This window comes from Gorilla gorilla, chromosome 18, assembly GCF_029281585.2.
Source record: "Gorilla gorilla gorilla isolate KB3781 chromosome 18, NHGRI_mGorGor1-v2.1_pri, whole genome shotgun sequence".
Lineage (NCBI taxonomy): Eukaryota > Metazoa > Chordata > Mammalia > Primates > Hominidae > Gorilla > Gorilla gorilla.
Genome location: NC_073242.2, coordinates 77,147,878 through 77,173,160, shown reverse-complemented (window position 1 = coordinate 77,173,160; position 25,283 = coordinate 77,147,878). Strand labels below are relative to the sequence as shown.

Sequence of the window (25,283 nt, the reverse complement as noted above, 5' to 3'; positions counted from 1 at the left end):
TGTGTGTTTTCACTGGGCAGGATGGAGCCACAGATTCTTTGAATCCTCTGAGAGCCACTTGTATTCACTGGGCACCCTCCTCCCCACCAAAGATCCCAGGGCAGTACCCCAGCACCCTCTCAGTTACCCCTTGGGAAAAAGAAAGGGAAGGGACTGTGGAGCTGGCCCATCATACAGAGAAGCCCCCCGAGTTGCCCTGAAGTCCTGGTGGCTGCTGCCACACAGCTGAGCATGCTGGAGGTCAGTTCCTGATCCTTGTCCAGTCCGGGTTGCCTGAGGGTTACTCCTCCAGCCTGGTGGAATTCTGATTCCCCATTTGCCTCTCTGGTCTTCCCAGCCCAGCATTGCTTCTGGTCTCCCGAGGTGCAGTGAGCTTCGGGGATGTCTGCCCAGTGCCCATCTGGTTTCTCTGCTTTGTTTTTCCCACTGTGCTGAGCTCACAAATCAGGTGCCCCTTGGGGTCATGAGTGCCAGCAGGAGGAACCCCACAAAGCTCAGAGGCCCCAGAAGGGAACAGACTAGATTGTACCCACCTGACTCATTCAAAACGCTCATGTGCTTCTTCTTAGTTTCTTCTCTCTGGAAAGATTCTCCGGAAAATTCCTGTTCTCCTGGCAGGAATTTGTCAATTCTTGGTGCTTCTCTTGTTTTTCTCCAAAGATTACCTGTGGGCCCCAGGGCAACCGGACCATGTGTGAGGTCGGTGCGGTGCTGGCAGACATCGGTCAGCATGTGTACCAGTGGGTGTACACTGCAAGCATGGTGTTCGTGCTGGTATTTGGCGCCACCAAAGGCTTCATCTTCACCAAGACCACACTGATGGCATCCTCCTCTCTGCATGACACAGTGTTTGATAAGGTATGGCCACAAGCATTGCAGGTGTACCCAGTTATTCAGTCAACAAGGTATACGGAGCACCTGCCGTGTGCCAGGCATGGTGCTGGGCTCTGGGGACAGCCAGGGCCCTCATAGAGCTTGCAGCCTAGTCTGGGAAGAGTCTCCCAAATAGCTAACTACCAACTGAAGGTAGATTCCAGGGAGCTGTGGGGGTGGATCAGCCCTGAGGCTGGGCTAGGGGATGGAGGTGGGGGAGGCCACTCCGCGGCAGAGATGCGCAGGCCAAGAAAGCACCTCCTGCTCCAAAGAGCCCTGAGTGCGACACGGCCCTCAAGAGATCCTTCCGGCCCCCTCCGCATTCCACTGCTGTGGTGGGTGGCAGCCAGGGCCTGGGAGGGCCCTGGCTAGAGCATGTGCGTGGGGCCCACACTTTGGAGGTAAAGAGACAAAGTGAAACTTGGCTTTTTATTGCCATGGGGCACAAAATCCCTTCCTCCGACAAAGGCATCAGCCTCTCCCGTCTCAGGCTGCATCCCAGATTCGAAGGGGAAGCCTGACCTATAGGGGGTCTCTTGGGACTTCCGCACAGAGACTGAATCCCCACATTCACACTCATTCACGGTGGCCACAAGAATGGGGTGCGTCCTCCCTTTCCCAAGATCACCTGACACACTGTGTTGTGCCCTGGAATAAAGGTCAGGCCCTGTGCTCACAATTTCACCTCCAGCAGAGCAGCGGGGTTTACTAAGCACGCATCTCGACTCTGTTTGACTGTCTACCATTCTCCACAGATCTTAAAGAGCCCAATGAGCTTCTTTGACACGACTCCCACTGGCAGGCTAATGAACCGTTTTTCCAAGGATATGGACGAGCTGGATGTGAGGCTGCCGTTTCACGCAGAGAACTTTCTGCAGCAGTTTTTTATGGTGGTGTTTATTCTCGTGATCTTGGCTGCTGTGTTTCCTGCTGTCCTTTTAGTCATGGCCAGCCTTGCTGTAGGCTTCTTCATTCTGTTACGGTAGGCCCATGTGCTATTTACACGAGAAAACGATACACACACACACTGACTGGGTATCAGGTGATATTGAGCATTGAATGCTTGCTGTCTTTACTGATGGTCTACCATTGATTTTTTTTTGTACTTCTTAGTAAATGCCAGGTGCTTTGCATACATCTGGCATTTTAGCCTCAGAGCAACCCTGAGAGGTGGAAACTATTGAAAGATTACGGCACTGGTCCCAGGTCAAGAAACTAGTAGCCATGATTGCCTCCTCTCTGCTGCTATGTTCCTAACCATGGGGCTCTACCGTTGCTGCTCTGAGCTTTGAGAAATAACCGCCACCCTAACCATGGGTGTGTTTAGAGAAAGGCCTTAGGCAGCTTTGCACAGTGTCGGGGCAGGGGTTCCCACTGCAGCTGTGCACACCCACCCTGGGGGAAAGCAGGAGGACAGCCATGATTCCAGCCTCCTAGGAGACCTGCCCAGCTCCCCGCTGTTCCTGGGGTGAGCTGGCGTTCCCAGCAGGTAGCATGGTGGGTATTGGGTGAGGGCAAAGGGTTGCAAATCAGAGAAATTTGCATTAGAGCCCCAGCTCTGCCACAACTAGCTGAAGGACCTTGGAGAAGTCAGAGAGGTGCTGCAAACCTCAGTTTCCTCTCTCCTTAATGGTAATCATTGAAATATATGCCTCACCTGTTTCAGAGGGCTTGTGAGGATCAGGGAGACTACACAACCAATGCTTGTTGGTTAAAAATGGAATAAGCTGTTCTGCAAGAGTTTCCATAAAAATCATAACTAAAAATAATCATTTATCATGATCCTAGACGTGCCCAGCCAGTGGGATAGTTATTGTAGATCTGAAAGAGAATCCCCCAAATTATAAAATATTTAGCCCACAAACCCTGAACTTGCTTTCACCTGTGCACAGGATTATGCTCCTGGACGTGCCCAGCCAGTGGGTTAGTTATTGTAGATCTGAAAGAGAATCCTCCAAATGAAATATTCAGCCCACAAACCCTAGACTAGCTTTCACCTGTGCACAGGGTTGTTGGTTTTCACACTCAGATCCTAGTTTTAGAAATAATTGCTGTGGCCACAGTGTGGAGGGTGAATGGAGCTACAGAAAGGTCAGGGCAGACTATAGGGCAGGAGTCCCTTGAAATCTACAGTCTGTGTGAGAGAATTAATGAGGACCAGACGTAGGCAGCAGCAGTGGGAATAGAAGAGAGGTGTGGATTTGAGAGCCATTTCCAAGGTAGTGTCATCAGGGTTTCACTTCCCACTGGTGGAATTTTGGGTGTTGGGGGATGGGAGAGGCAAAGGATGATTTCAAGGTGGAGAGCGACGTGAAGAGAGATACGGGTGGTGCAGGAGGAGAAGCGGTTTGGGGAATAAGAATACGAGTTTAGTTTCGGATGTTTCAGTTCTGTTCAACAAGTCGGCTGATGGTGTCCGTGGACGGTGGCAAATGCGGGTGTGGGAATGTACTGGCGCAGGAGAGCTGGACTCTGTGCAGGGGCAGGTGTGGCTCTGGGAGCTGACACTGTGCCCTAGGGAGCTGGGAGAGCTGGACTCTTGCTGCTGTCTTTCACTGTTCCCGTGGTGACCCTGAGGAAGCGAAATTGTTAGGGTGTCCAGGTTCTTGATGTCCTGAGCAAAGAATTGGACAAAACACACAAAGCAAGGAAAGAAAGAAGCAACAAAAGCAGAGATTTATTAAAAATGAAAGTACACTCCCACAGGATGGGAGCAAGCCTGAGCATAGGGGCTCAAAGCTCAGTTACAGAATTTTCTGGGGTTTAAATACCCTCTAGAGGTTTCCCATTGGCCACTTGGTGTACGCCCCATGCAAATGAAGTAGTGGCCCATGATCAGTCTGACTGGTTGCAGAAAGTGACTAATCAGAGGCTGAAGTGAAGTTACAGTTACTCCTATACAAATGAAGACTTGGCCTGCCACCAGCCTGATTGGTTGTGGGAGGGGACTAATCAAAGGTACATCTGTCACCCAGAAAAAGGGGCAGGTGTGCAAGGAGAGTAGCCTTTGAGCCTTTTGTTACCTAGGCGGGGAAAGCTGGGGTTTTCCTTTTGATTTAGTTCTAGGAAGTCAGCGTGAATTGGCCTTAGGTTCCCTGCCTCCAGACCCTCTTCTCCTGTCTCCAAATGAAATGGTCTGAGTCTCCAAACTCAAGGGTTTATTGTGATGACCAAATACCAATAATTTCTGAGAGTCATTTACAGGATAAAAGCAAGTCCTGGATGTCATTCTTACAGTGGATTCTTTGGGCTCATGTTCCTTTTTGTCATTCCTGTATTTGATCATTGCTCTTGTCTGTCCTCCTGTTTATGCAGTTGATTTACTTAGTAAAAGCTCTTTCCCTGCTCTGTACCCACCCCTCTAGCTATAAAGACTAGACAGACCAGAGCTCGTCCTGCTTGAATTATCCAAGTGTTTCCAAACAACTCACTTTAGCTCTGCACTAATGAGACTTCCCTCCTCACTGCCCTGGGTTTGTTTTGGCTGAGAGTCTGGAGGTTTGATTGTCTTCTCTCTCGGGGGCCAGCCAGCTGCTGTACATACCCGAGGTCCCTGGTCTCCTGCTCACCAGGGCTCCTGGAGCTTCCACATAAAGGGGAGCTGCATCCCGTGGGTGTTTGGTTTTAAAGTCAGCTATAATGATGTTCATTCAAAATTACCTTTGAAAATGCCTTTAGAAGGCCATCATGTTGGCAGTTGACACACCGGGTTTTCTTCCAGAGTTAGATCAGATCACTTTTTCTCTGGCTGGGCACCAAAAATTGGTCGGCTGATACTTAGGGGCTGTGCTGTATGAGAAATTTTGGTTTTAGAAGACTAGAATCACGCCTTGTGGAGCGAGACTTTCCTGATATGAGAAACACAGCACCGTGGCCAAACGAAGGTGCGGCTGACTCATGGTTCTCACGCCTCCGCCATTCCCACACCTGGGGCAGGCACCGCTGCAGAATGGCAGGCTGCTCTTCATCCCCAGTTAGATGGCACCGTCTCTGACTTAAGCACTGTGCTGAGTGCCTAGTTGGCTCTGTATTTGTGAGGGCAAGCCTGATGAGACCTCACATTGTGGCCCACTTGGCCCCTTTCAATTTTCTTCCAGCATTTTCCACAGAGGAGTCCAGGAGCTCAAGAAGGTGGAGAATGTCAGCCGGTCACCCTGGTTCTCCCACATCACCTCCTCCATGCAGGGCCTGGGCATCATTCACGCCTATGGCAAGAAGGAGAGCTGCATCACCCAGTGAGTCCCATGTGGGGCCCTGCCCCAGGCCCCCATGCTTCATGCCTGACTCCGATGGGGAGTGCACAGGAGGAGGGAAGTCTGGGCTGCTGGGGACTGATCACAGACAAAGAGCTGGAAGAATCAGGAGGAGTCCTTGAAGACATTTGGCCTCACAGCCTCTCTTCCAGCATCTTGGGCCCCAGAAGATGTGAATGAGGGGAGCTTGTTCAATGACAACCTCATTTGTTCTATTTTTCATTCTAAAAGTAAAAATGTGTTTGATTCAGGAAGATAGAGAAAAGAAGAAAAGAGAAGAAAAAAATCACTTATAGCCCCTCCCCAAACCCAAACCCAAACCTATTAATTTTTTCATGTTTCCTTCCATTTTTTGTTCTTTTTTTCTATTCATGGCGTCTTCTTTTTCTTCTTATGTATAATCATTTCTTAAATTTATTTAACAGTTTAAAATAGCCTGTTTCATGTTATTACACGATTCTTGTAAAAATAATTTCTAAAGGCCACCTTTCATTTCACTTAGCATTTTCTTCTTTTTAAAATATGGGGACTACGTTAGTAAATCTCTCTGGCATCTTCCAGCTTCAAACTTCTAAAATACGACATAAAATGTATAAATCAGACTGGGCGCGGTGGCTCACGCCTGTAATTCCAGCACTTTGGAAGGCCGAGGTGGGTGGATCATGTGAGGTCAGGAGTTTGAGACCAGCCTGGCCAACATGACGAAACCCCATCTCTACTAAAAATACAAAAATTAGCTGGGTGTGGTGGTGGGCACCTGTAATGTCAGCTACTTGGGAGGCTGAGGCAGGAAAATCACTTGAACCTGGGAGGCAGAGGTTACAGTGAGCTGAGATTGTGCTACTGCTCTCCAGCCTGGGCAACAGAGTGAGACTCTGTCTCAAAAAAAAAAAAAAAAAAAAAAAGAAAAAGGATAAATCACAGTAGGCTCACTGCAGTAACAATAACCCCAAATCTTAGGGAGTTCATGCAATAAATTTTTATTTTTCCTGATGTCACAATTTAGTGAAGGTCCATGGGGCAACAGTAGGTGATTGTACTCCACACTCAGGCATAGTCTGTTTCTATCTGGGGCTCTTCTGTCCCAAGGACCCTGAGGTATTCTCTCGGATCTTCTGTGTTGGGCCGGAAGACAAGGCGAGAGGCCAGGAAGGAGGACCCAGGGGGATTTTATGTTCCAACCCTAGCAAAGTGTCCCAAGATTTCTGCACATTCCTTGGCCACATTGGAGTCACATGGGCTCACCTAACGCAAGGGAGGCTGGGAAATGTAGTCCAGCTGTGTCCAAAGGAGGAAAAGAAAATGGAGTTTGGTGAATCCATAGCAGCCTTTCCCACTTTATGTCTTTTCCTTCCTTAAAATGCCAACACACCCTTCAGAGAGAAAGAATTAGATGCAGTTCTAAAGGGTGCATCGAATGCATTCTAAGTTTGGAATTGCATTAAATTTATTTTTGTTTTTATTTTTTGAGACAGAGTCTTGCTCTGTCACCCAGGCTGGAGTGCAATGGCATCATCTCGGCTCATTGCAACTTCTGTCTCCTGGGTTCAAGCGATTCTCTTGCCTCAGCCTCCCAAGTAACTGGGGCCCAGCTAATTTTTGTATTTTTAGTAGAGACAGCATTTCACCATGTTGGCCAGGCTGGTCTCAAACTCCTGACCTCAAGTGATCCACCTGCCTTGGCCTCCAAGAGTGCGGGGATTACAGTGAGCCACTGCAACCAGCCTGGAATTGCATTAAATTTAGAATTGCCTCTAATTCTCTCTCTCACGCCCCCTCCATTTTACCACCCAGGATCTCAGAGTAGATTTGACATCACACCTTGTCTTTAGTTCAGTCAGCACCTAGTCCGGACCCTAGTTTGACCTGAACATCGTTTGTCAAGAGTCCTGCCTCACACATAGACACTTCCAAAGTCCTGGCCATGAGGAAAGCCCATGGAGCCATTAGTCTACTCACCCACAACAAACACACATGCAAACTTTGTCTTCCCACAGCTTCTACTCCAAGATTTCCGAGAGAATCCTATAGGGAGCCAAGAATGACTGATGGGGGTTCCCTTCTTTTAATAGTTTCTTTCCAAAGGGCTTGGGTTTCTGACATGTATTGCCTTTGCCACCAGACAAAAATGCTACAGCTTAAAAAATGTAAAAAGATTAGAGGTCAAATTCCAATTTGATCCCAGCCAGTGATTTTGTTTCTATGCAATCTAACCAACCACACGGATAAGACCACAGGTGACTTCCTGGTCATGGAGGCTGTCAGTTGAATTTGTATGCTGTATAGCTACATGATAGAAACAGCGCTGTGTTTTGAAGAATATTTTGACTAAGCTCTGGGGAAAATAAGTTAGAGTTGAAACAGAGAGGAGGGGAGGGCAGCAGAGCCCAGGGCGGCTGTCAGAGGGGCTTCCAGGCAGAACTCTGGGAGGCCTTCCAGGACAGCGTGGAGCAGCAGTGCCTGAGGCCATTCACAGCTATGCCAGGGGAGGAATTGTACCTCCTTAGGGCTTTAAGCGTGGAAGGGTTTTCATTTTTCCCCCAGTAGTTTCTACCAGCTGTTCTCATGAAGCCCTTCCCCACTAGATCAGGGAAGCCACAGTGGCAATTGAATCTGATGTCTCTTTTGGTTAATGGTCAGCTCAGCGCGGTGAAAATTTCAATCTTGAATATATTCAAGCCACAGGTCTCTTTCCCCCAGAGGCTTGGTGTGGCAAGGCTATGCTGTGTGTGTGTGTGTGTGTGTGTGTGTGTGTCAAGTGGGGCAGGCTTGCAATTGAGAAGCACCTGCTCTGTGCTTTTAAACACCCTCTTCCTTTTCTCCAGGCCTGGCTCTCTGATGCCCATGTGGGGGAACTGGGGAGGGGACAGCAGGAAGAACACATCCTTGGGTGACTGGCACCTCTGGGCCATTCTCTCCTTTCTGCTATCCTTTCCTGCTGCTGCAGTGCACTGTGCAGATGTGGGACAGCAGCTTGGAGGCCCCAGCAGGGCCAGAACCCCAGGAGTTCTGCCAGCATTGCTGCATCGGTAGGAGTTGCTGGGTCTTCCTGTGAGTTCTGCCTGGCAGCCCTCACACTGCACTCCTCTGATGTGGAGGCCCCTTTGCTTCATGCCAGGGACCGTCACATCAAGACTGCAGCCTCCAAGGTCATCTTCCTTCTGCTGTCTCAGCCCTAGGAACTGTGGAGCTGATGGGATCCACCTTGCATACATCTGGGGAATGCGGAACTCCAGGGGTGGGTCTTGCCCCCGTCCCCTGGCTGTGTCATCTCCCTGTCACTCTGCTCTGTGCTTCTTCCCCCCTCTCCAAGCCTTTTGGCTCCATGGACATGCAGCAGGGATGCAAGGTGTCAGCTTCCTGTCCTTGAAGAGGCTCCCAGCTTTATAAGCAATTGTCTTCAATCTTCTTTCTCTGATTCAGGGAGGGAAACCTAACATGCACCCTCCCTTCCCTCCTCTACAGTCACAAACATTGATTTCCCTAAAGGTGACCTCCTCCACAACCCACCCCCACCCTTTCTATAGATCAAGGGGGCCAACTGTCAATTCCACAAAGCCTTTGAGGGTGGCTGACTCCACGATAGGGATCCTTTGGAGTCAGAATGTGAAGCACTCAGCACCTCTTCTTCTCAGCTGTAGATTCTAGCTGCCGGTTCTGGGAAAGACAGAAAGAGCCACTTAGCACCCTACTCTATTGCCACATGAGATTTCCCAAAATATGTGCAAATCAAAGATGTCTAGAGTGGCAGATTTTTAAGAGCATGAATATATGTTCATTTTTGTAAGAGTTTGCTATGTGAGAGTGCGTTCCCTTGATTAAAAATTCCTTGGCCTCATTTCTCCAGTCACCCTAACCTTAAGTCTACAGCACAACCTGATCTCCTGCTTTTTCTGATTTTCTTGACTGTAGGTTTAAGACGCTAAACGACGAAAACTCCAGTCACCTCCTCTACTTTAACTGTGCTCTCAGGTGGTTTGCGCTGAGAATGGATGTCCTCATGAACATCCTTACCTTCATTGTGGCCTTGTTGTTGACCCTGAGTTTCTCCTCCATCAGTACTTCATCCAAAGGCCTGTCATTGTCATACATCATCCAGGTAATGCCTGGTGCAAAGTTTGGCTTAGTCTGGAGGCTCCGGCCTGTAATACATCAGCGAGGGTGCTTTTGGATGGACACAACAAAAACCCCAACTCGAATGGGTTTAAATGAGAAAGGGAGCTTAGTGGCTCACATCATTAAAAAGTATGATGGTTGTGTGGACTTCAGGCACAGTGGGATCATGTCTCTGAGCTTTGCCCATGCCCTGTGATGACTTTCCTCACAGGTGACCAGCAGCCTCTGGGGTCTACAGCAAAGAGGAAGCAGAAAGAAAGCATTTCCTGGCCCAGCCACGGAGGCAGAAGCCTGGAGCTTTACTGTTATTGGAGGAAAGCATTTCCTGCCCCAGCCATGGAGGCAAAAGCCTGGAGCATTACTCATATTGGATTAATTTAGGCATCCCAGAACTAATTAGTGGTTTGATGGGATACGGATCATTGGTTAGGCTAGGGATGGAGTTACACCCATTTCCAACTTTAAGTCACATAGCTACTCCACAGTGGAGGGAGTGAAATGAATGCTGGAGAGACAGTCATAATATTGATGACAAATAATTACTGACTCTCTTCTTGGTTGCTTTTTTTTCTTTTGAATGACAATAATAGGTGAACATACGGCATTGATTGTGATTGGCTTCAGGCCCTGTCTTTTAACTAAAGTAATTCATTTCCTCCCCACAACAACCCTCTAATACTGCCGTGGTCCCCATTTTGCAGATGAAGAAACTGAGCCACAGAAAGACTTCTCCCAAGATCATAACAGCTGTCACATGTGAGGGCCAGGATTTGAACGCAGGCCACCTGGTCCTCATGTTTGTTTGAATCTTGTTATCTTTGGAAACTTTTTTGACATAGTCCTTATTCTTAGTGTTCTGAAACTCTGGGATAATGTATCTGAATGTGGGTCTTTATTCATGTGTTCTGTTTGATGCTGTGAGTTCTTTAAGATTAAAGTCAAATTTCTCATCAGCTTGGAAACATTTCTCCTTTTTCTCCTTCATTTTGACAATGTCCTCTTTTTCTTTGTTTTTTTTTTCTTGCTGTATTCATGTCAGTTGAATATTGAATTTCTTGCATCAATTCTCTATGTTTCTTTTTCTTTTCTCTCAGTTTCCATGTTCTTGTCTTTTTATCTTGGGAATTTTTGTTAGCTTTGCCATTCAGCTATTCCTTGAATTTTAAATTTGGCAATCATATATTCATATATTTAATTTCCACAAGCTCTTATTCTCTGAGTTTTTAAAAGAATCATTTTTTACATGGATGCAGCATATTTTTGAATCTCTCTGAGGATATTAATATTAATTAGTGTAAGTTCTCACACTGCTGATAAAGACATACCTGAGACTGGGTCATTTTTAAAGAAAAAGGAGTTTAATGGACTCACAGTTCCACGTGGCTGGGGAGGCCTCATAATCATGGTGGAAGGTGAAAGGCACGTCTTACTTGGTGGCAGACAAGAGAGAATGAGAGCCAAGTGAAAGAGGAAATCCCTCATAAAATCATCAGCTCTTGTGAGACTTATTTACCACCATGAGAACAGTATGGGGGAAACTGCCCCCACGATTCAATTATCTCCCAACCCACTGGGTCCCTCCCAGAACACGTGGGAATTATGGGAGCTACAATTCAAGATGATTTGTGTGGGGACAAAGCCAAACCATATCGGTTAGAGTCTTTTTTTCCCCTCCTAAACTCTCATCCCTTCTTTGACTTGCATCTGTTTCTTCCAGAGGTAGTTTTTCTTTTTGTTTCTCTCGTTCTTGCTCTTTCATGCCATTGGTTTTGTCCATCTGTCTCCTGACCCATTAGTATTTAACTCTGGGGAACTGGGTTGAGTTTTCAGAGTTTCCTCTGCCTTTGTTTCACCTTGCTAGGTGTCTCCTGATGGGAAATTTTATGACTGCAGGTAGGTGGGTGGTGGGGCTTTTCCATAGGCTGGCTTCACTTCAGGAAAGCAGCCAGGGAGCTGGCTTTTAGGTACCCAAATGCAAGACTTAAAGGAGTTTTTGTGCAGGGGACTATTCAGAGAGCCCAGTTTATCCCTAGGCAGTTAATTCAATTTCTTTAGAGAAAATCATGTTTATGTGTGTGTGTCCGTATGCACGTGTGCTCCCATGCCTAGGGATAAAGGGTCCAACTAACTCTGGTTAGGAGAAAGAAGAGGGGAAGAGGAGTGAGTGAACCAGACAGGAGTGGTTGTCTATATACAGAGCCTATCAGCCAGCCTCTTTGTGGGCCCCCTTCTCACACCTGGAGCATCTCTGGGTTCTGCTCTTTAAACTCTAGCATGCTCTGCTTCCATTTTATCAAAAGGCTTTCATCCTCTTTCCATCTTGCAGAAATTTGTAGCTTATTCACTGCTATCTCTTCTCAATCCCCTTACTGTTAAAGGTCTATTCTTTATGGAAAATTTCTCTGATATCATTTAAATGGTATTTTGGGAAGAAAGGAAACAAAAATGTATTCTCTGTACTCTCTCTTAAGTGGGGAAAAATGAATTTTCCTTGGGTAACCAGTTTCCTGTATTGATAGATGTCTTCATTTGTTGTTGCCTAGTAAAATATCAAACAGATGATGTTGAACAGTTTCCCTTAATTGGTCCAAGTAAAACAGCTTTCCCCAACTAAGGTCATGCTTTTGGGCGATATTATCAGCTTTCCATGAGATTGTTTTCAAACATTCCTGTGAGGTTGTGCACAGCATTGAGATCTATGGGAACACTTGTTCTCCAGCTGGCTCTGTGGCTTCATTGAGCATTAGCCCCCTTTGGAGAACACAGAATCAAAATGACAGCACTCCACTTGAGATTAGAGAAGACTCCCTAGATGGATGAGAAATTGGCATGAAATCCCACAGAGCAGAAAGTGAATGCAAAGTGACATCATATCACATCACGTAGGAGAATAAGCACTTCCTGGGGCCAGCACTGTGCCTTTGTGGGCATCCTAAACCTGGGAGGGCTGCCGTGGCCTTGGGAGCTGATACTCTTGCATTTAGCAAAAGATGTATATGCCCTTCTCAAGGGCAGCGTTCATTCATTCATTTGCCAGATATCCCCTGAGCACCCACCATGAGCCAGGAACTGTGCTAGTGGCTGTGGAATCAGCAGTCAGCAGTCTGGACAAGTCCTGCGCTCATTCTAGTGGGCAGCTGGAATAAATGAGGGCCAAGTAAATAGATGAGAAGCTCAGAAGGTGTTTAAATGTTAGGAAGACAACGAGTGGAGGAATGTGGCTGTCGGAAGGGGAAGCAGCATTTCATACAACAGCCAGAGGAGGCCTCTGCTGGGAGGTGGCTTCCAAGCTGAGACCTGAAGGATAAAGAACCAGCCAAGGAAGACTGGAAGAAAGAGTGCCTCAGGGAAAGGCTCAGTGGTAGGCATGATCCTGGCATGTTTGAGGATCTGAGAAGCCCACATGGCTTGAGCAAGGCGGTATGAGGTGCCAGCAGAGTAGAATACATAGAGCTTTGTAAGCCAGGGGCGGGATATTACCTGTATTCCAAGACTGGGTTTCTCAACCATGGCACTGTGGGCTTTGGGGCTGGATAATCCTTCTGGTGAGGGGCTGTTCTGTGCACGGTAGGATGTTCAGCAGCCTCCCTGGCTCTGCTCATGAGACGCTGGTATTACGTCCCTCCCGCCAGGTTGTGACAACCCAACCTGTCTCTAGACATGGCCAAATGTCCTCTGTGGGGCAGGTTGAGAGCCACTGCTCTAAAGAAGTGGAAACTGCTGAACTGTATTCAGCAGGGAGGCCTGCTGAGGGGCTCTCAGAGGGTCTGCACCCATAGTGCTCTCCACGTCATGCGCCTGCTCGCGCCCCCTGCCTCTTTGCTGCTAAGACCGCTTGCTTCTTACTAGAGCATTCTTATCCTGAGTTTGACTGGTGGACTTCTTATCATAAATGCCTCAGCTCACACAGTCCTCTGGAACCCCCTATCTAAGGTAACTCTCCAGCCCTGGCCCCTCTCCCACATCAACCTGCTTTTGGGACATTCTTGTCACTCCCGCAGTGGCCTTGTGCACCATCCCTGCCAGTCCACTAGAATGGAAGCTGCTTGAGTGCAGGGATCTTATCTATAACCTTCAACCCTGGAAACCGGCACCCCAACCAGTACCTGGCCCATGGCTACTGCTCAGTCAATGAAGTTCGCTAATGCATGAGATGGCCCTGCCTCTAGCCCACTTGGTGACAAATGCTGTGGCTGCCCCACCCTTCCAGGGCAGGCTGGAGGTTCTGGGCATTCTCACACCCAGAAGCAAGTGCAGCAATGACTGAGGGAGTTAGTGGCTATGTAGCCCCGTGTACCCCGGCTTCCTTGCCCCGGCACGGGACAGTTCCGAGGTGTGCTCCATTCAGTGTCCCAGAGCTCCAAGACCAGCCGGACTCTCAGTTGCCCACAGCGGTAACATCTCACAAACACACCTGGTATGGGTGGCCTCTCTTCCCCTGCTCACTCCTCCATCCCCTCCTGGTACAATCTGGGTTCACCGCCTATGTTCGTTTGTGAAGGCTGCTGTGACAAATTACATGCTTGCAGGCTTCAAACAAGAGAAAGGTTTTCTTTCACTGTTGTGGAGTCAGATGCCCGCACTCAAGGTGTTGGCAGGGCCAGCTTCCCTCCGGAGGCTCGGGAGAATCTTTCTTCTCTCTTCCAGCTTCTGTGGCTGCTGGCCATCCCTGGCATCTCTTGTCTTGTAGCTGCATCACTCCAGTCTCTGCCTCTGCCTTCACGTCCCCTTCTCCTCGGTGACTTCTCCTCTGTCTCTTATAATGACACTTATCACTGGACTTAGGACCCACCCAGGTGATCCAGGATGATATCAAGATCCTTACTAACACCTGCAAAGATCCTCTCTCCAAATGAGAGAGCATTCGCAGGTTCCAGGGATTAGGAAATGGACACATCTTTTAGGGGTAGGGACACCATTCAATCTGCCCTAATATACTTCTTGCAGTCAAATCTTGGGGTTGGCTTTTGGGAGATCCAGGCCTAAGGTGGGTGACCTTAGCAAGCCACATGCCCCAGTCTGAGCCTTGACTTTCTCATTACTATAACAAGAAGACAGGCTTGATGGTTTTCTGGTCTCTTATGGTGACGTGGTTTTCAGTTGTTTTTTGAGCAAGGGGCTAGGGGAGGGCTGCTCTGAGATGCAAGACCCTGCCAGGTGGCAGCAAGGGGCCGATAGCCAGCAGTTCTGCAGCTCCCAGGGAGAATTCCCACCACTCAAAGAGGCGTGTGATCAAGTGGTTCTGTGGGGAGATGATTCTCACCATCTGGAGTGCCAGGGAAAAATGTAATTACCATTTGTTTCTAAATACAAAGGAAGTGTTTAAAGGCAAAACACCCGAACAGGAATATCTTTACTTCTGGGCGCTTGGCTGGGAAGGCAGGCTTCCTGTTTGTGCTGTCTTGCGCTAGGCAGGGGAGGGATCATTCACTAGGACTGCCTCCTGAACGGGGAGCTGCAGAACCCGAAGGAGGAAGGGGCTCTAACTGCGGCTGCTCGCTCCTTTTCAACAGCTGAGCGGACTGCTCCAAGTGTGTGTGCGAACGGGAACAGAGACGCAAGCCAAATTAACCTCCGTGGAGCTGCTCAGGGAATACATTTCGGTAAGAAATTAGTGCATCAGAGAGGAGGGACAAGTTAATTTCGGCAGGACTTGGGCAAATACTGGATCTTTTTAGATGCGAAAGGGGTCTTTTTAAAAAACCGAAATCGGGCCGGGCATGGTGGCTTATGCCTATAATCCCAGCACTTTGGGAGGCGGAGGCGGGCAGATCACCTGAGGTCAAGAGTTTGAGACCAGCCTGGCCAACATGGTGAAACCCTGTCTCCACTAAAAATACAAAAATTAGCCAGGCATGGTGGCGAGCGGTGGTAATCCCAGCTACTCGGGAGGCTGAGGCAGGAGAAACACTAGAGCCCAGGAGGCGGAGGTTTCAGTGAATCGAGATCGTGCCATTGCCCTCCAGCCAGGACAACAAGAGTAAAACTCCATCTCAAAAATCAAAAACAATAGCAACGACAAAAAACCCCAAATCGGACGAGTCATCCCTCTTCTTAAAACCTGTATTTACAATACATTCTAAAGTTCTTGTTGTTGAATGTGAGGTTCTTTTTAACAAGGTTTCCTTAAGGGCTGTTTTGATACACAGAAAAATACAATTCAGTGGCTTACTTTGGTTTCTAAAAATTAATATTTTGCCAGGCTCAGTGGCTCACACCTGTAATCTCAACACTTTTGGAGACCGAGGCAGGAGGAATGCTTGAAGCCAGGAGTTTGAGATCAGCCTGTGCAGCACAGTGAGACCCTGTCTCTACAAAAAAAAATAAAAAAAAAAAAAGTTAAAATTTGCCACGTGTGGTGGCATGCACCTATAGTCCTAGCTGCTGAGAAGGTTAAGGAGGTAGGGTCACTTGAGCCCAGGAGTTTGAGGCTGCAGTAAGCTGTGATGATACCATTGCACTCCAGCCTGTGCAACAGAGCTAGACCCTGACTCTAAAATTTTTTTAAGTTAAAAATTATTATTTGATTGAAGTCATAAGTTGAAAAATAGAAGCTCAGTCTAACTCTTCTTTAAAAGCTTTTATATCCAACTTACAAATCTTGCTATTCTTTTAAAAGAAGTCTAGCCAATTCCAGCAATCACATTTAGGTGCCTTTGAAGAGTGTTTGGCTCCATTTACAAACTTAGTTAAAGATTTTAAAACATTTTAAACTGCATTTTAAAATTTAATACATTCAATTTCTTTTTTAAGTACCTCAATGATCTGATTTAACAACAAACCTTCTTGAGTTTGTATAAATTTAATTAATTAAACTTACAAACATAGTAAGCTTTAAGTTTTCATGACAGTATCAATGCTATAAACAGTAAACTTTTAACTTAAAATCATGTTTAAATCAATTATTCAATTATGCATTTTAAATTAGAATCACAAGCCCAAGTTCTGTTAATATATTGTGAATACTTGAAACACCAAGTGTGCAGATTTCTTAAACTAAAAATATTACTGTTACAGTTTCATTTCTCTAAAATATTTTTATTCCTAATTCTAAATCTTCTAGGGGTTAAAAATACTCAGTCCTTAACAATACAGGTATTTTCTCAGCTAAATGAGGTTGCTTATTGACCAGAGATTTGGGCTGGTCAGCCATCCTGATGGGGCACATGGGATCCCTATTTCCAGCTGTTTACACAGAGGTGACTTAAGAGGAGGGGCTGCTCTTGTGAGGAAGCCAAGCTGCCCTACTCCTTTATTAGACCTTGCATTTCTTGGACTCTTAGGAGACTTAAATGTTTTTTTTTCATGTATGTCTAAAGACCTCTGAACTTGACATCCTGCATTCTTATCATCTTTCTTCTTCTAGTATAATGATGATTCTTGCAGATTTTGAAATTATATCTGGTTGAGTTCTGCAAACTCGAGGCTATGTCTGGCCTTGTCACACAGCTTCAGGGCTACACTTCTGACATTTTCCCAGGCCCACAGGCCCAGTATGAGCTTCCCCTTGTGTATTCCTCTAAGTCATCCATCCCTCTATTCGCTAAGCTCCAGCCACATGACTTTTCTTTCCATTCCTCAAATTGCCCAAGCTCATTCTGGCCCCAGGGCCTTTGTGCTAGCTGTTCCCCCAACCTGGAGGGCTCTGGACTTGATTCTCTTGTAGCTGGCATCCTCCCAGCACTCCAGCCCTCAGGTCCAATGTCACATAGGTGCCTTCCTGAAACCTCAAATACTTTTACTCTCCTACACACAACTCTCCTTTCCCAACACACAAATCACATTCTGTATCCTATTGCAATACTCTGTTTTATTGTCTTCATTTTTAATTTTTTTTCTTGTTTATTATCTGACATCCCCACTGGAATGTGAGTTTCTAGAATTAAGGGTCATTATTGGTTTATTTCACCACCATGAATAGCAGTACCTGAAACTGTGTGAATCAATGAATGAATTAGTTAAATAAGTGAAAAAACAAATGGCTACTCACTGGTCATTGGTTATTCTCCTTTACAGACCTGTGTTCCTGAATGCACTCATCCCCTCAAAGTGGGGACCTGTCCCAAGGACTGGCCCAGCCATGGGGAGATCACCTTCAGAGACTATCAGATGAGATACAGAGACAACACCCCCCTTGTTCTCGACAGCCTGAACTTGAACATACAAAGTGGGCAGACAGTCGGGATTGTTGGAAGAACAGGTTCCGGTGAGGACAAGCTCTGCTTTTGTTTCTTTTGGGTTGTTTTCTTTGGATTTCCACTGGATGTCCTAGTTAAGTCACACCAGAGAGTGATGTGTATGTGTGTCAGATTGGCTGTTATTTCCCTCAAATCTCTTTACTGTAAATTAGGATTTCAGGTTGAATGGGTGTGTAGAGATGGAAGCAAACACATCAGTTTTTGAATTAATTAAATGACAATCATCCTAGTGCAACAGGGCTGCAGAGATGAGTTGTGTGCTAAGGGCCCCTGCAAGGATGGGCAGGTTAACTGTGTCAGGGTAGCCCATCCCTCCACCCTCACCCTGGTGAGGACACTTTCTGTCTACACTGTCATCCTTATGGAACCATTTGCATTGCATTAAAAATCCCACTGATTAAATGCTTGGATATGATGGAAGCACAAACTGATGTTTGATTTGTTGTTCTTACTTTTATGGTTCCCAGGAAAGTCATCGTTAGGAATGGCTTTGTTTCGTCTGGTGGAGCCAGCCAGTGGCACAATCTTTATTGATGAGGTGGATATCTGCACTCTCAGCTTGGAAGACCTCAGAACCAAGCTGACTGTGATCCCACAGGATCCTGTCCTGTTTGTAGGTACAGTAAGGTAGCTGTTTTTAATCATTGTGCATTTCTATTTTTGGAGAGTGAAATCAGACTGACCAAGAACTTTGTGATGTCCCTAGGGCATGGCTGGCCTGGAGCTGTTCTGTCTGAGGGAAGCAGTATCCCAGGGGGGCTCACAAGCACTGCTGGTCCCTGTTTCTGCATCCAGCCTTGGGAGGAGCCAGGGCCCGGGGTCTGAGCATTACTTGTGTTTTATAAACACATTATTAATGAGCAAGATGCTTCTATATTCATTCATACACTGAGCAGATATTCCAGTGGCTCTGGACAGCCCTAGTTTATGCCTGTGTCCCAGCATCCCATCAGGTTTAACAATGGCCACTCTGAAAAGTGTCCCAGTTTGCACAATAAAATAAACAGTTACCCCATGTATACAGCTATCCATTGCAAAGTGCATTCATTTATTTCCACACCTAAGTGAACAGAAGCTATTTCAAGCACAAGAACAGTAGGGCTGCAGCTTCTATGGGGCTCCAGATCTGATATCAAGGCACAAGGGGAAAGGCAGTTTCTCAGTTAGCCAGTGCAGTGGCTCTCTCTGTGATGAGAGGAACATTTCTCCTATAGAGCACCAGATGAAGTAGGGCAACTGTATTTACTGTATTTAGAGTTCATTGTTTGAAAAATGCATTCTGCCTCTTGAAACAGTAGATATACATTCTGCGTCTGAGCTGCTCAGCACCCTGTGAGGCCCTAGGAGCTGCTGATACATGGAGTGGCAGATTTGGGTTGCTCACTCTCCCTCTTTCTCTGCCAAGAATTTTTATCAGTTCAAACCCACTCTGCTACTCGGGGTTGCTGAGAGGCCCAGGTGTGTCTTTCTGAGCACCTTGCTCAGAGCTGCCTCTCGGCAGGGTTCCACCTGTCATTGCCTGCCTCAGTGGTCTCTGCTTCATTGCAGAGTTGTGGGCCCTTGGTCTCGTGGCCTGAGGTCCATATTTTGTGGACCACTGTCCTGTACTGAGCACTATTCTTGGAGCACGAGGTCATCACATGCCACCTCCTACCCTCCTCCACATGCTACAGAAAGCCTGCTCCCCATCCATCCTCTCGTCCTTGGAAATCTGGCTCTCTGTCCTCTCCTCTCCTTCATTGCAGGTACAACTTGGATCCCTTTGAGAGTCACACTGACGAGATGCTCTGGCAGGTTCTGGAGAGAACATTCATGACAGACACAGTAGGTCTCTGGGGCTGTTGAGGAGGAGTTTGTTTCCCAGCACCACTGCCCTAGATTCCTGGCCTATGTTTAAATTTGATAAGCACCTAGGCCAGCACTTAGCCAGGTTTATTTGTGGACACCACGTAAGTCAGTAGAACATAATCCTTAGTTACTCTTTCCTATTAAAAGCAACAATAGGGCTCTACAATGATCCAGTCAAGAGCACTACATGTATCATTTCACTTGGTCCTTACTACAATGCTCTGAGGTTGGTACTCTTACCCCTAATTTTAGAGATGAAGAAATTAAAGCTCAGGGAAGTAACATGCCCAGGCTAGTGAGTAGCAGGATGGAGACTTGAACTCAAGCCTGTCTGGCTGTAGAGCAGATGGAAGGCCCTGCTACTCTGCCAGTGGCCTCATTTGCTATCAGAACAGACAAGCCACAGAAAACGGGAGGGTGTGGAATGTTCTGGGAATGGCAAGTATGGCTGGTTGGAGAGGACCGAACCATCTGTGAGAGGGAACCCTGTCCTATAAGAGCTACAGCCCCAGCTGGGGTCAGCAGGTGAGCATGGCCACCTCTGCAGCCCAACGTGATATTTTTCCAGGACTTGGTACCAACATGAGCATCTTCCAAGGCCACTTTGGCTTGTCACTCTGGATAAGTCAGACCCTGTCTTACCCTTCCTTAATGTCCAGAAAACTCTCCCATCCCATCTCTATTTGGTCCCTGTAAATAGCAATCCAGAAAGCCGTTTCCACTTGTTTGTTTGCTCTCTGGGACTGCATCTGCATCATTTATTCTTTTGGTGAATTGTCTATGGGGTTCTATGAGTCATACTGTGATTTTAAATTATTAATGTCCGCCTACTCCCTGGTCTTTCCCTGGTGCCTGTTTGCAATATTGAAATGATTGTTGTTTTGCACTTTCTTTGCCACAGTAAAATAAAGCAAGCTGATGAATGCAAGAGAAGGGGGCAATCAATACAGACAGCATAGGACAATTTTATAGATCATCAGCACAAATGTGGCATTTTTTGTGTTTTATAGATAATGAAACTCCCAGAAAAATTACAGGCAGAAGTCACAGAAAATGGAGAAAACTTCTCAGTAGGGGAACGTCAGCTGCTTTGTGTGGCCCGAGCTCTTCTCCGTAATTCAAAGGTAAGAAAACACGGAAAATGGATTGGTCAAATTTTGGATATTTCCCGCAGCGCCACTCAATCCAGGAGGCAGAGCCACGTGTATGTCTTTCAGCAAAGAGAGAGCAATTGAGCCATTTAAAAACCGATCACTTTTTCTTAAGACAAAGTTGTGAGGGATAAAAATTGAAAAGTAACAGCCATTTACAGCAAGAGCAACTTCCTCTCCCAGGCTTCCCCTGGGGAGGTCTCGCTTAGATTTTCACTCTGCTTGCCTAAGTGGTTTGAGTTTGAAAAATCTGTCTCCCAACTTTCTCCCATTGTCTCTGAACAATTCTGAATCTGGATACACTGTCCCCAGGATGCTCAAGAGGGCCATCAGAATGCTAGGATATGGGAATTGTAGAATTTATACTTATTTTTCTTTGTGACTTAGCCACCCTTACTTACTGATTTCCAGGAAGGGATTGCTGTTGCTTTAGTAATGCCAGTCTCTGAAGCCTCATCAAAGGTGTGAACCATTGTGTGTATTCTCTAGATGTGCTAATGTCAGGGGAGAGGGACCGGCATGGATCTGATGCCTGCCGTGGCACTGCATGCTGCTAAGTGGTTTAAGTGTAGTCTCCATATCCAGCTCATCAATAAGGCATAGCCCCCTTTCACCTACGAGGGAACAGAGCCTTGGGGAAGTTAAGTAACTTGGCCAGTCAAGCCGAGTCAGGGGTTAAGTTCAAGTGCTCTGATTTGCTAAATCAAATCCGTCCTGTGATCAGCGGAATAATACCCCCACCTCCCCAAAGATGTTCATGTCGTGATTTTTGGAACCTGTGAACATGTTCCTCCGAGACTTTTAATATATTAACTTACCTGGCAAAAGGGACTCTGCAGTTGCGATTAAGGATCTTGAGATGGGGAGATGATCCTAGATCTGGGTGGGCTGAGCATATTCATATGGGGCTTTCCAAGGAGGAGGCAGAAGAGTCAAAGAGAGAGAAGGAGCTGTGATGCCAGGAGGGGCTGTGAGCCAAGGAATGCAAGTGGCCCAGAAACTGGAGAGGGCAAGGAAACAGAAAGAATGCAGCCCTGACAATACCTTGATTTTAGGATTTCTGACTTCTGGAACTAGAAGATAATTTACACTGAGTCTCTAAGTTTGTGATCGTTTGGTATGGCAGCAATATAGGGAATGAATGTAAGAGCTGCTGTGCTTCATGCCGACTCAGTTTAGCACAGTAGATAAAGCCTGTGCAGCCTGTCTCCCTATGAGTTTGTAGGGTTAGAATAAACCACTTAAAAAGAGGAATAAAAGATATACAACCTTGTCCCTCTAGCAAGTTCCTTTGGAAAGATGGAGGTGATGTGATGTGACTTTTATTTCACTCTTGTTCTTCTCATTTTCTTTTTTGAGATGGATGTTTAGCTAATTACTTTTCATCTTGTGGTCTTATTTTTCTTCTTCTTTTTTTTAAAGTAAATAGAGCCAAGGCTATAAATTCCCCTCTCAGTGCGCCTTTGGCTTACAATGTTTCCTCCTCCACAGATCATTCTCCTTGATGAAGCCACCGCCTCTATGGACTCCAAGACTGACACCCTGGTTCAGAACACCATCAAAGATGCCTTCAAGGGCTGCACTGTGCTGACCATCGCCCACCGCCTCAACACAGTTCTCAACTGCGATCACGTCCTGGTTATGGAAAATGGGAAGGTATAGGAAGCTCTTTTGGCTTCACCTCCCCAGAAAGTCCAGTGGTTTGAGCTTTACAGTGGGTAGATATTTTCTGATGATTTCAGTTCTTCTTCTGTGACTTTCAGGTGATTGAGTTTGACAAGCCTGAAGTCCTTGCAGAGAAGCCAGATTCTGCATTTGCGATGTTACTAGCAGCAGAAGTCAGATTGTAGAGGTCCTGGTGGCTGATTCTAGAGGAGGAAGAGGCTCCGTGAGATGAATAGGAGTCGTCTTCAGGAGGAGGGGCTGTCCTCTCCACAGGCAGCCCTGGTCTTCAGCCCCTCCCATCCACAGAGTGAGCTGGGGCTGAAGTTGTCCCCACTGCCATACTCAGTCCATGTCACCCCACTTGGTGGGCTTGGGGTTGGTTCTGGGTGGTGAACCGAGGCAGACCCAGCTAATGGATTAAAAAACTGCCCTTCACCTCCCAAATCCCCAAGGGTTCCTCATGTATTTTCACCAAAACCACCCCAGTGCCTGAGATTGAAAATATTGTAACTTTAGTTAGAAATCAGCCACAATAAACAACATGGGAAAATGCCTTAGGATGGAGTTTGCAAGGTTTCCTTGCCCATTATCAGAAGGAAAAAGAGCAGAATTTTCTTCTCGTTTAACCCCACTCACTTCCATCTTGACTGGGTGACAAGTGGTAATGACACAGATTTGTAGCGTGAAAGATTGAATACAGTGTTTGGCCAAAAATTTTTTTTAAAATCATATTATATGTTTCAATTGATCTGTTAGAATAACCAAGAAAACAAAATGCTGGAGTTTCTCTATAAATGACACTTTTATATCTTCTTTATTCGTCATTAAAACGCAGTAGGAAATTACCCTGAAATGTTGCCTTGCAATTATTTCAGTGAAGATATTCCAATTTCCATACTATTTCCTCTAATAGACCCTTGTTGCCTTCTCCCTTCACTCAGTAATGAACCTTCACAGTCGCTTACCAAATAAAAAGCTTTCTCTCCAACCTTGAGGCTGGTTCTGATGGAAGCAGTAAAGATGTATTCCCAGCAGCCCCAGGAGTGAGCGCTGCTAACTCATGGTGACATTTGGGAAAAAAATATTTATAGAAAATCCAGCAAGCTCTTGTGTAGTAGCCGCCAAGGGGCACACCGGGAGTTCTGGCTGTTTTTCATTCATCAGGAATGAAGGCCCCATAAGTTCCCTGGGCCTGCTTTCCAGGCCCCAGGCTGAGCTCTAAATACAGCTCAGGGCAGTGTGGTCAGCAAAGCTTCCAGACCACAACCCCCAACCCCACTTCCCTTCTAAGTGTTGGTCACGTACTTGCCTCCCCAGACGTGGAGGAAGGAGTGCCTGGCACCTGGAAGCACTCGGGAAACACTTGTGGCAGCCGTGAATGACAGCATCTAATGAACTCACTGAAACACAGCTGTGGAGCCTGGCGGACACCCCTCCGAGGTGTGTGTGCACGTTAAGAGCTTAATCTGGATTTCTGGCCAAAAAGCCAACAGCCAGCAATTCAAGGGCTGGGCATGTGAGGTTAACCTCCAACTGATTATTCTCCAGCCCTCCTCCGGCCAGGCCTGGGCAGGGGTCTACCCAACCAGCGGGGAGGTGAGCACACCTGGCCTTAGGTAGCGCTTATAACCTGGCAACTGCATGAAAGCCCTGGCCCAGCAGCTTGGCAGCGATGGATCCTGCCCTCAGCAGAGGGTGCACTAAGACATGTGGCTGAGAAGGACGTGAGCCAGGGGGTTCCTTCCGTGGGCAGCTCCAGGCCAAGTGTGGATCTCTCTGTGAAGGGACACAGTGTATCTTTGCCTGATCTGAGCTTTCCCCCATGGTGCATGACCCTGATCGAAGGTCATTAAACCCACATCCACAGCGTTCTGAGCAGCTGCTCCCAGCTGAGTGTGGGCATCACCTTTATGGACATACGATAACCTCCCCAATATGACAAGCAGACTGGGCAGTCTGTGCTGGCCATGGGAATCCATGACAGTTGTGCAATGTCAGGGAGGGATGCTTTACTTTCTACCAACTTGACACCAGCCAGATAATCAGTCTGTGATTTCAAGAGGTGGTGTTTTCATGAGGACAGAGGATAGGCTACAATGATCCCTGCTGCTCCTTCAGATGCATTGAGAGATGAATCACCTCCTATGACTCCTTTTCTGCCCACACTCGCTTTGGTTTACTCTGGCAGAAGAAGAACACCGACATTGATCCTGATGTCTACTGAGACCTTGCAGTGTGCCAGGGACTGTGACAAGCATTTTTTCCATGAATTATTTCACTGAATCCTCATCTCACCCCATGAGATGGGAATTGAGGCTCACTGAGGTTAGTAACTTATCTACAGATGCCCAAGAAGGAAGGGACAGAGATAGGGCTTGAACCCTAACCAGTCTGGCTCCACAGGCCCTGCTCCCAACCCCTTCACAACAAAGCCCCTCCAGTCCTTTCCCCTTGGCCTGTTGCAAGGACAGTGATGGTCATCAGTATCATCCCTGGGGGAGAGTGACTTCTGAGGGTTTGGCTGTTTGCGTGTATAAGACACGAAACCATCTTAGCAAACCCCTCTCCCACCCCAACCCCTTGCTATCACTGCCATGTCAGCTAAGGGGAGACTATGTAGAATAATAGTAGCCATTTAGCCAAATTCCTCAAAGCACAGGCTTAGGTTATTAAATCCTCAACATATCCCTGTGGGGTAGGTGTCTGCTATGATCTGAACATTGTGTTCCCCCAAAATCCTCCGGTTGAAACATAATCCTCAGTGTGACAGTATAGAGGTAGGGCCTTTAGGAGGTGATTAATTAGGTCGCGAGGGTGGAGACCTCATGAATAGGATTGGCTCTCTTATAAAAGAGACTTGGGGAAGCTTGTTCACCCCTTCCTCCATGTGAGGACACATAGAAGGCATCATCTATGAGGAATGGGCCCTCACCCAACACCAAATCTGTTGGCACCTCGACCCTGGATTTCCCAGCGTCCAGAACTGTGAGCAATAAATTTCTGTTGTTTATAAATTACTCAGTCTAAGATATTTTATTATATCAGCCTGAATAGACTAACATAGTACAAGTGTTATCCTTATATTACTGATGAGGAAACTGAGGCATCAAGAAAGTAACTTGACCAAGGTTAGCCACTGGTGAGATTTGAATCCAGGCAGGTTGACTCTAAAAAGTGTG

General features: G+C 46.9%; 1 protein-coding gene across 8 annotated transcripts in view; it reads left to right on the top strand.

Annotated features, from left to right (window-relative positions):
- Nucleotides 1-22,949, top strand: part of ABCC12 (ATP binding cassette subfamily C member 12) — a 72,974-nt gene extending 50,025 nt beyond the window's left edge. For 3 of the 8 annotated variants that reach the window (XM_019011386.4, XM_055364691.2, XM_019011387.4), the window contains 11 exons: nt 661-858; nt 1,629-1,855; nt 4,971-5,108; nt 9,039-9,225; nt 14,756-14,845; nt 17,259-17,448; nt 17,908-18,067; nt 19,186-19,264; nt 20,299-20,412; nt 21,931-22,095; nt 22,203-22,949. In XM_019011386.4, coding sequence (XP_018866931.4) covers nt 661-858; nt 1,629-1,855; nt 4,971-5,108; nt 9,039-9,225; nt 14,756-14,845; nt 17,259-17,448; nt 17,908-18,067; nt 19,186-19,264; nt 20,299-20,412; nt 21,931-22,095; nt 22,203-22,289 — 1,635 coding nt within the window. In that variant the 3' untranslated portion in view covers nt 22,290-22,949. The other 5 variants (XR_008672427.2, XR_010131559.1, XM_055364692.2 and 2 more) reach the window with 5 other exon arrangements.
- The last annotated feature ends 2,334 nt before the right edge of the window (nt 22,950-25,283 follow it).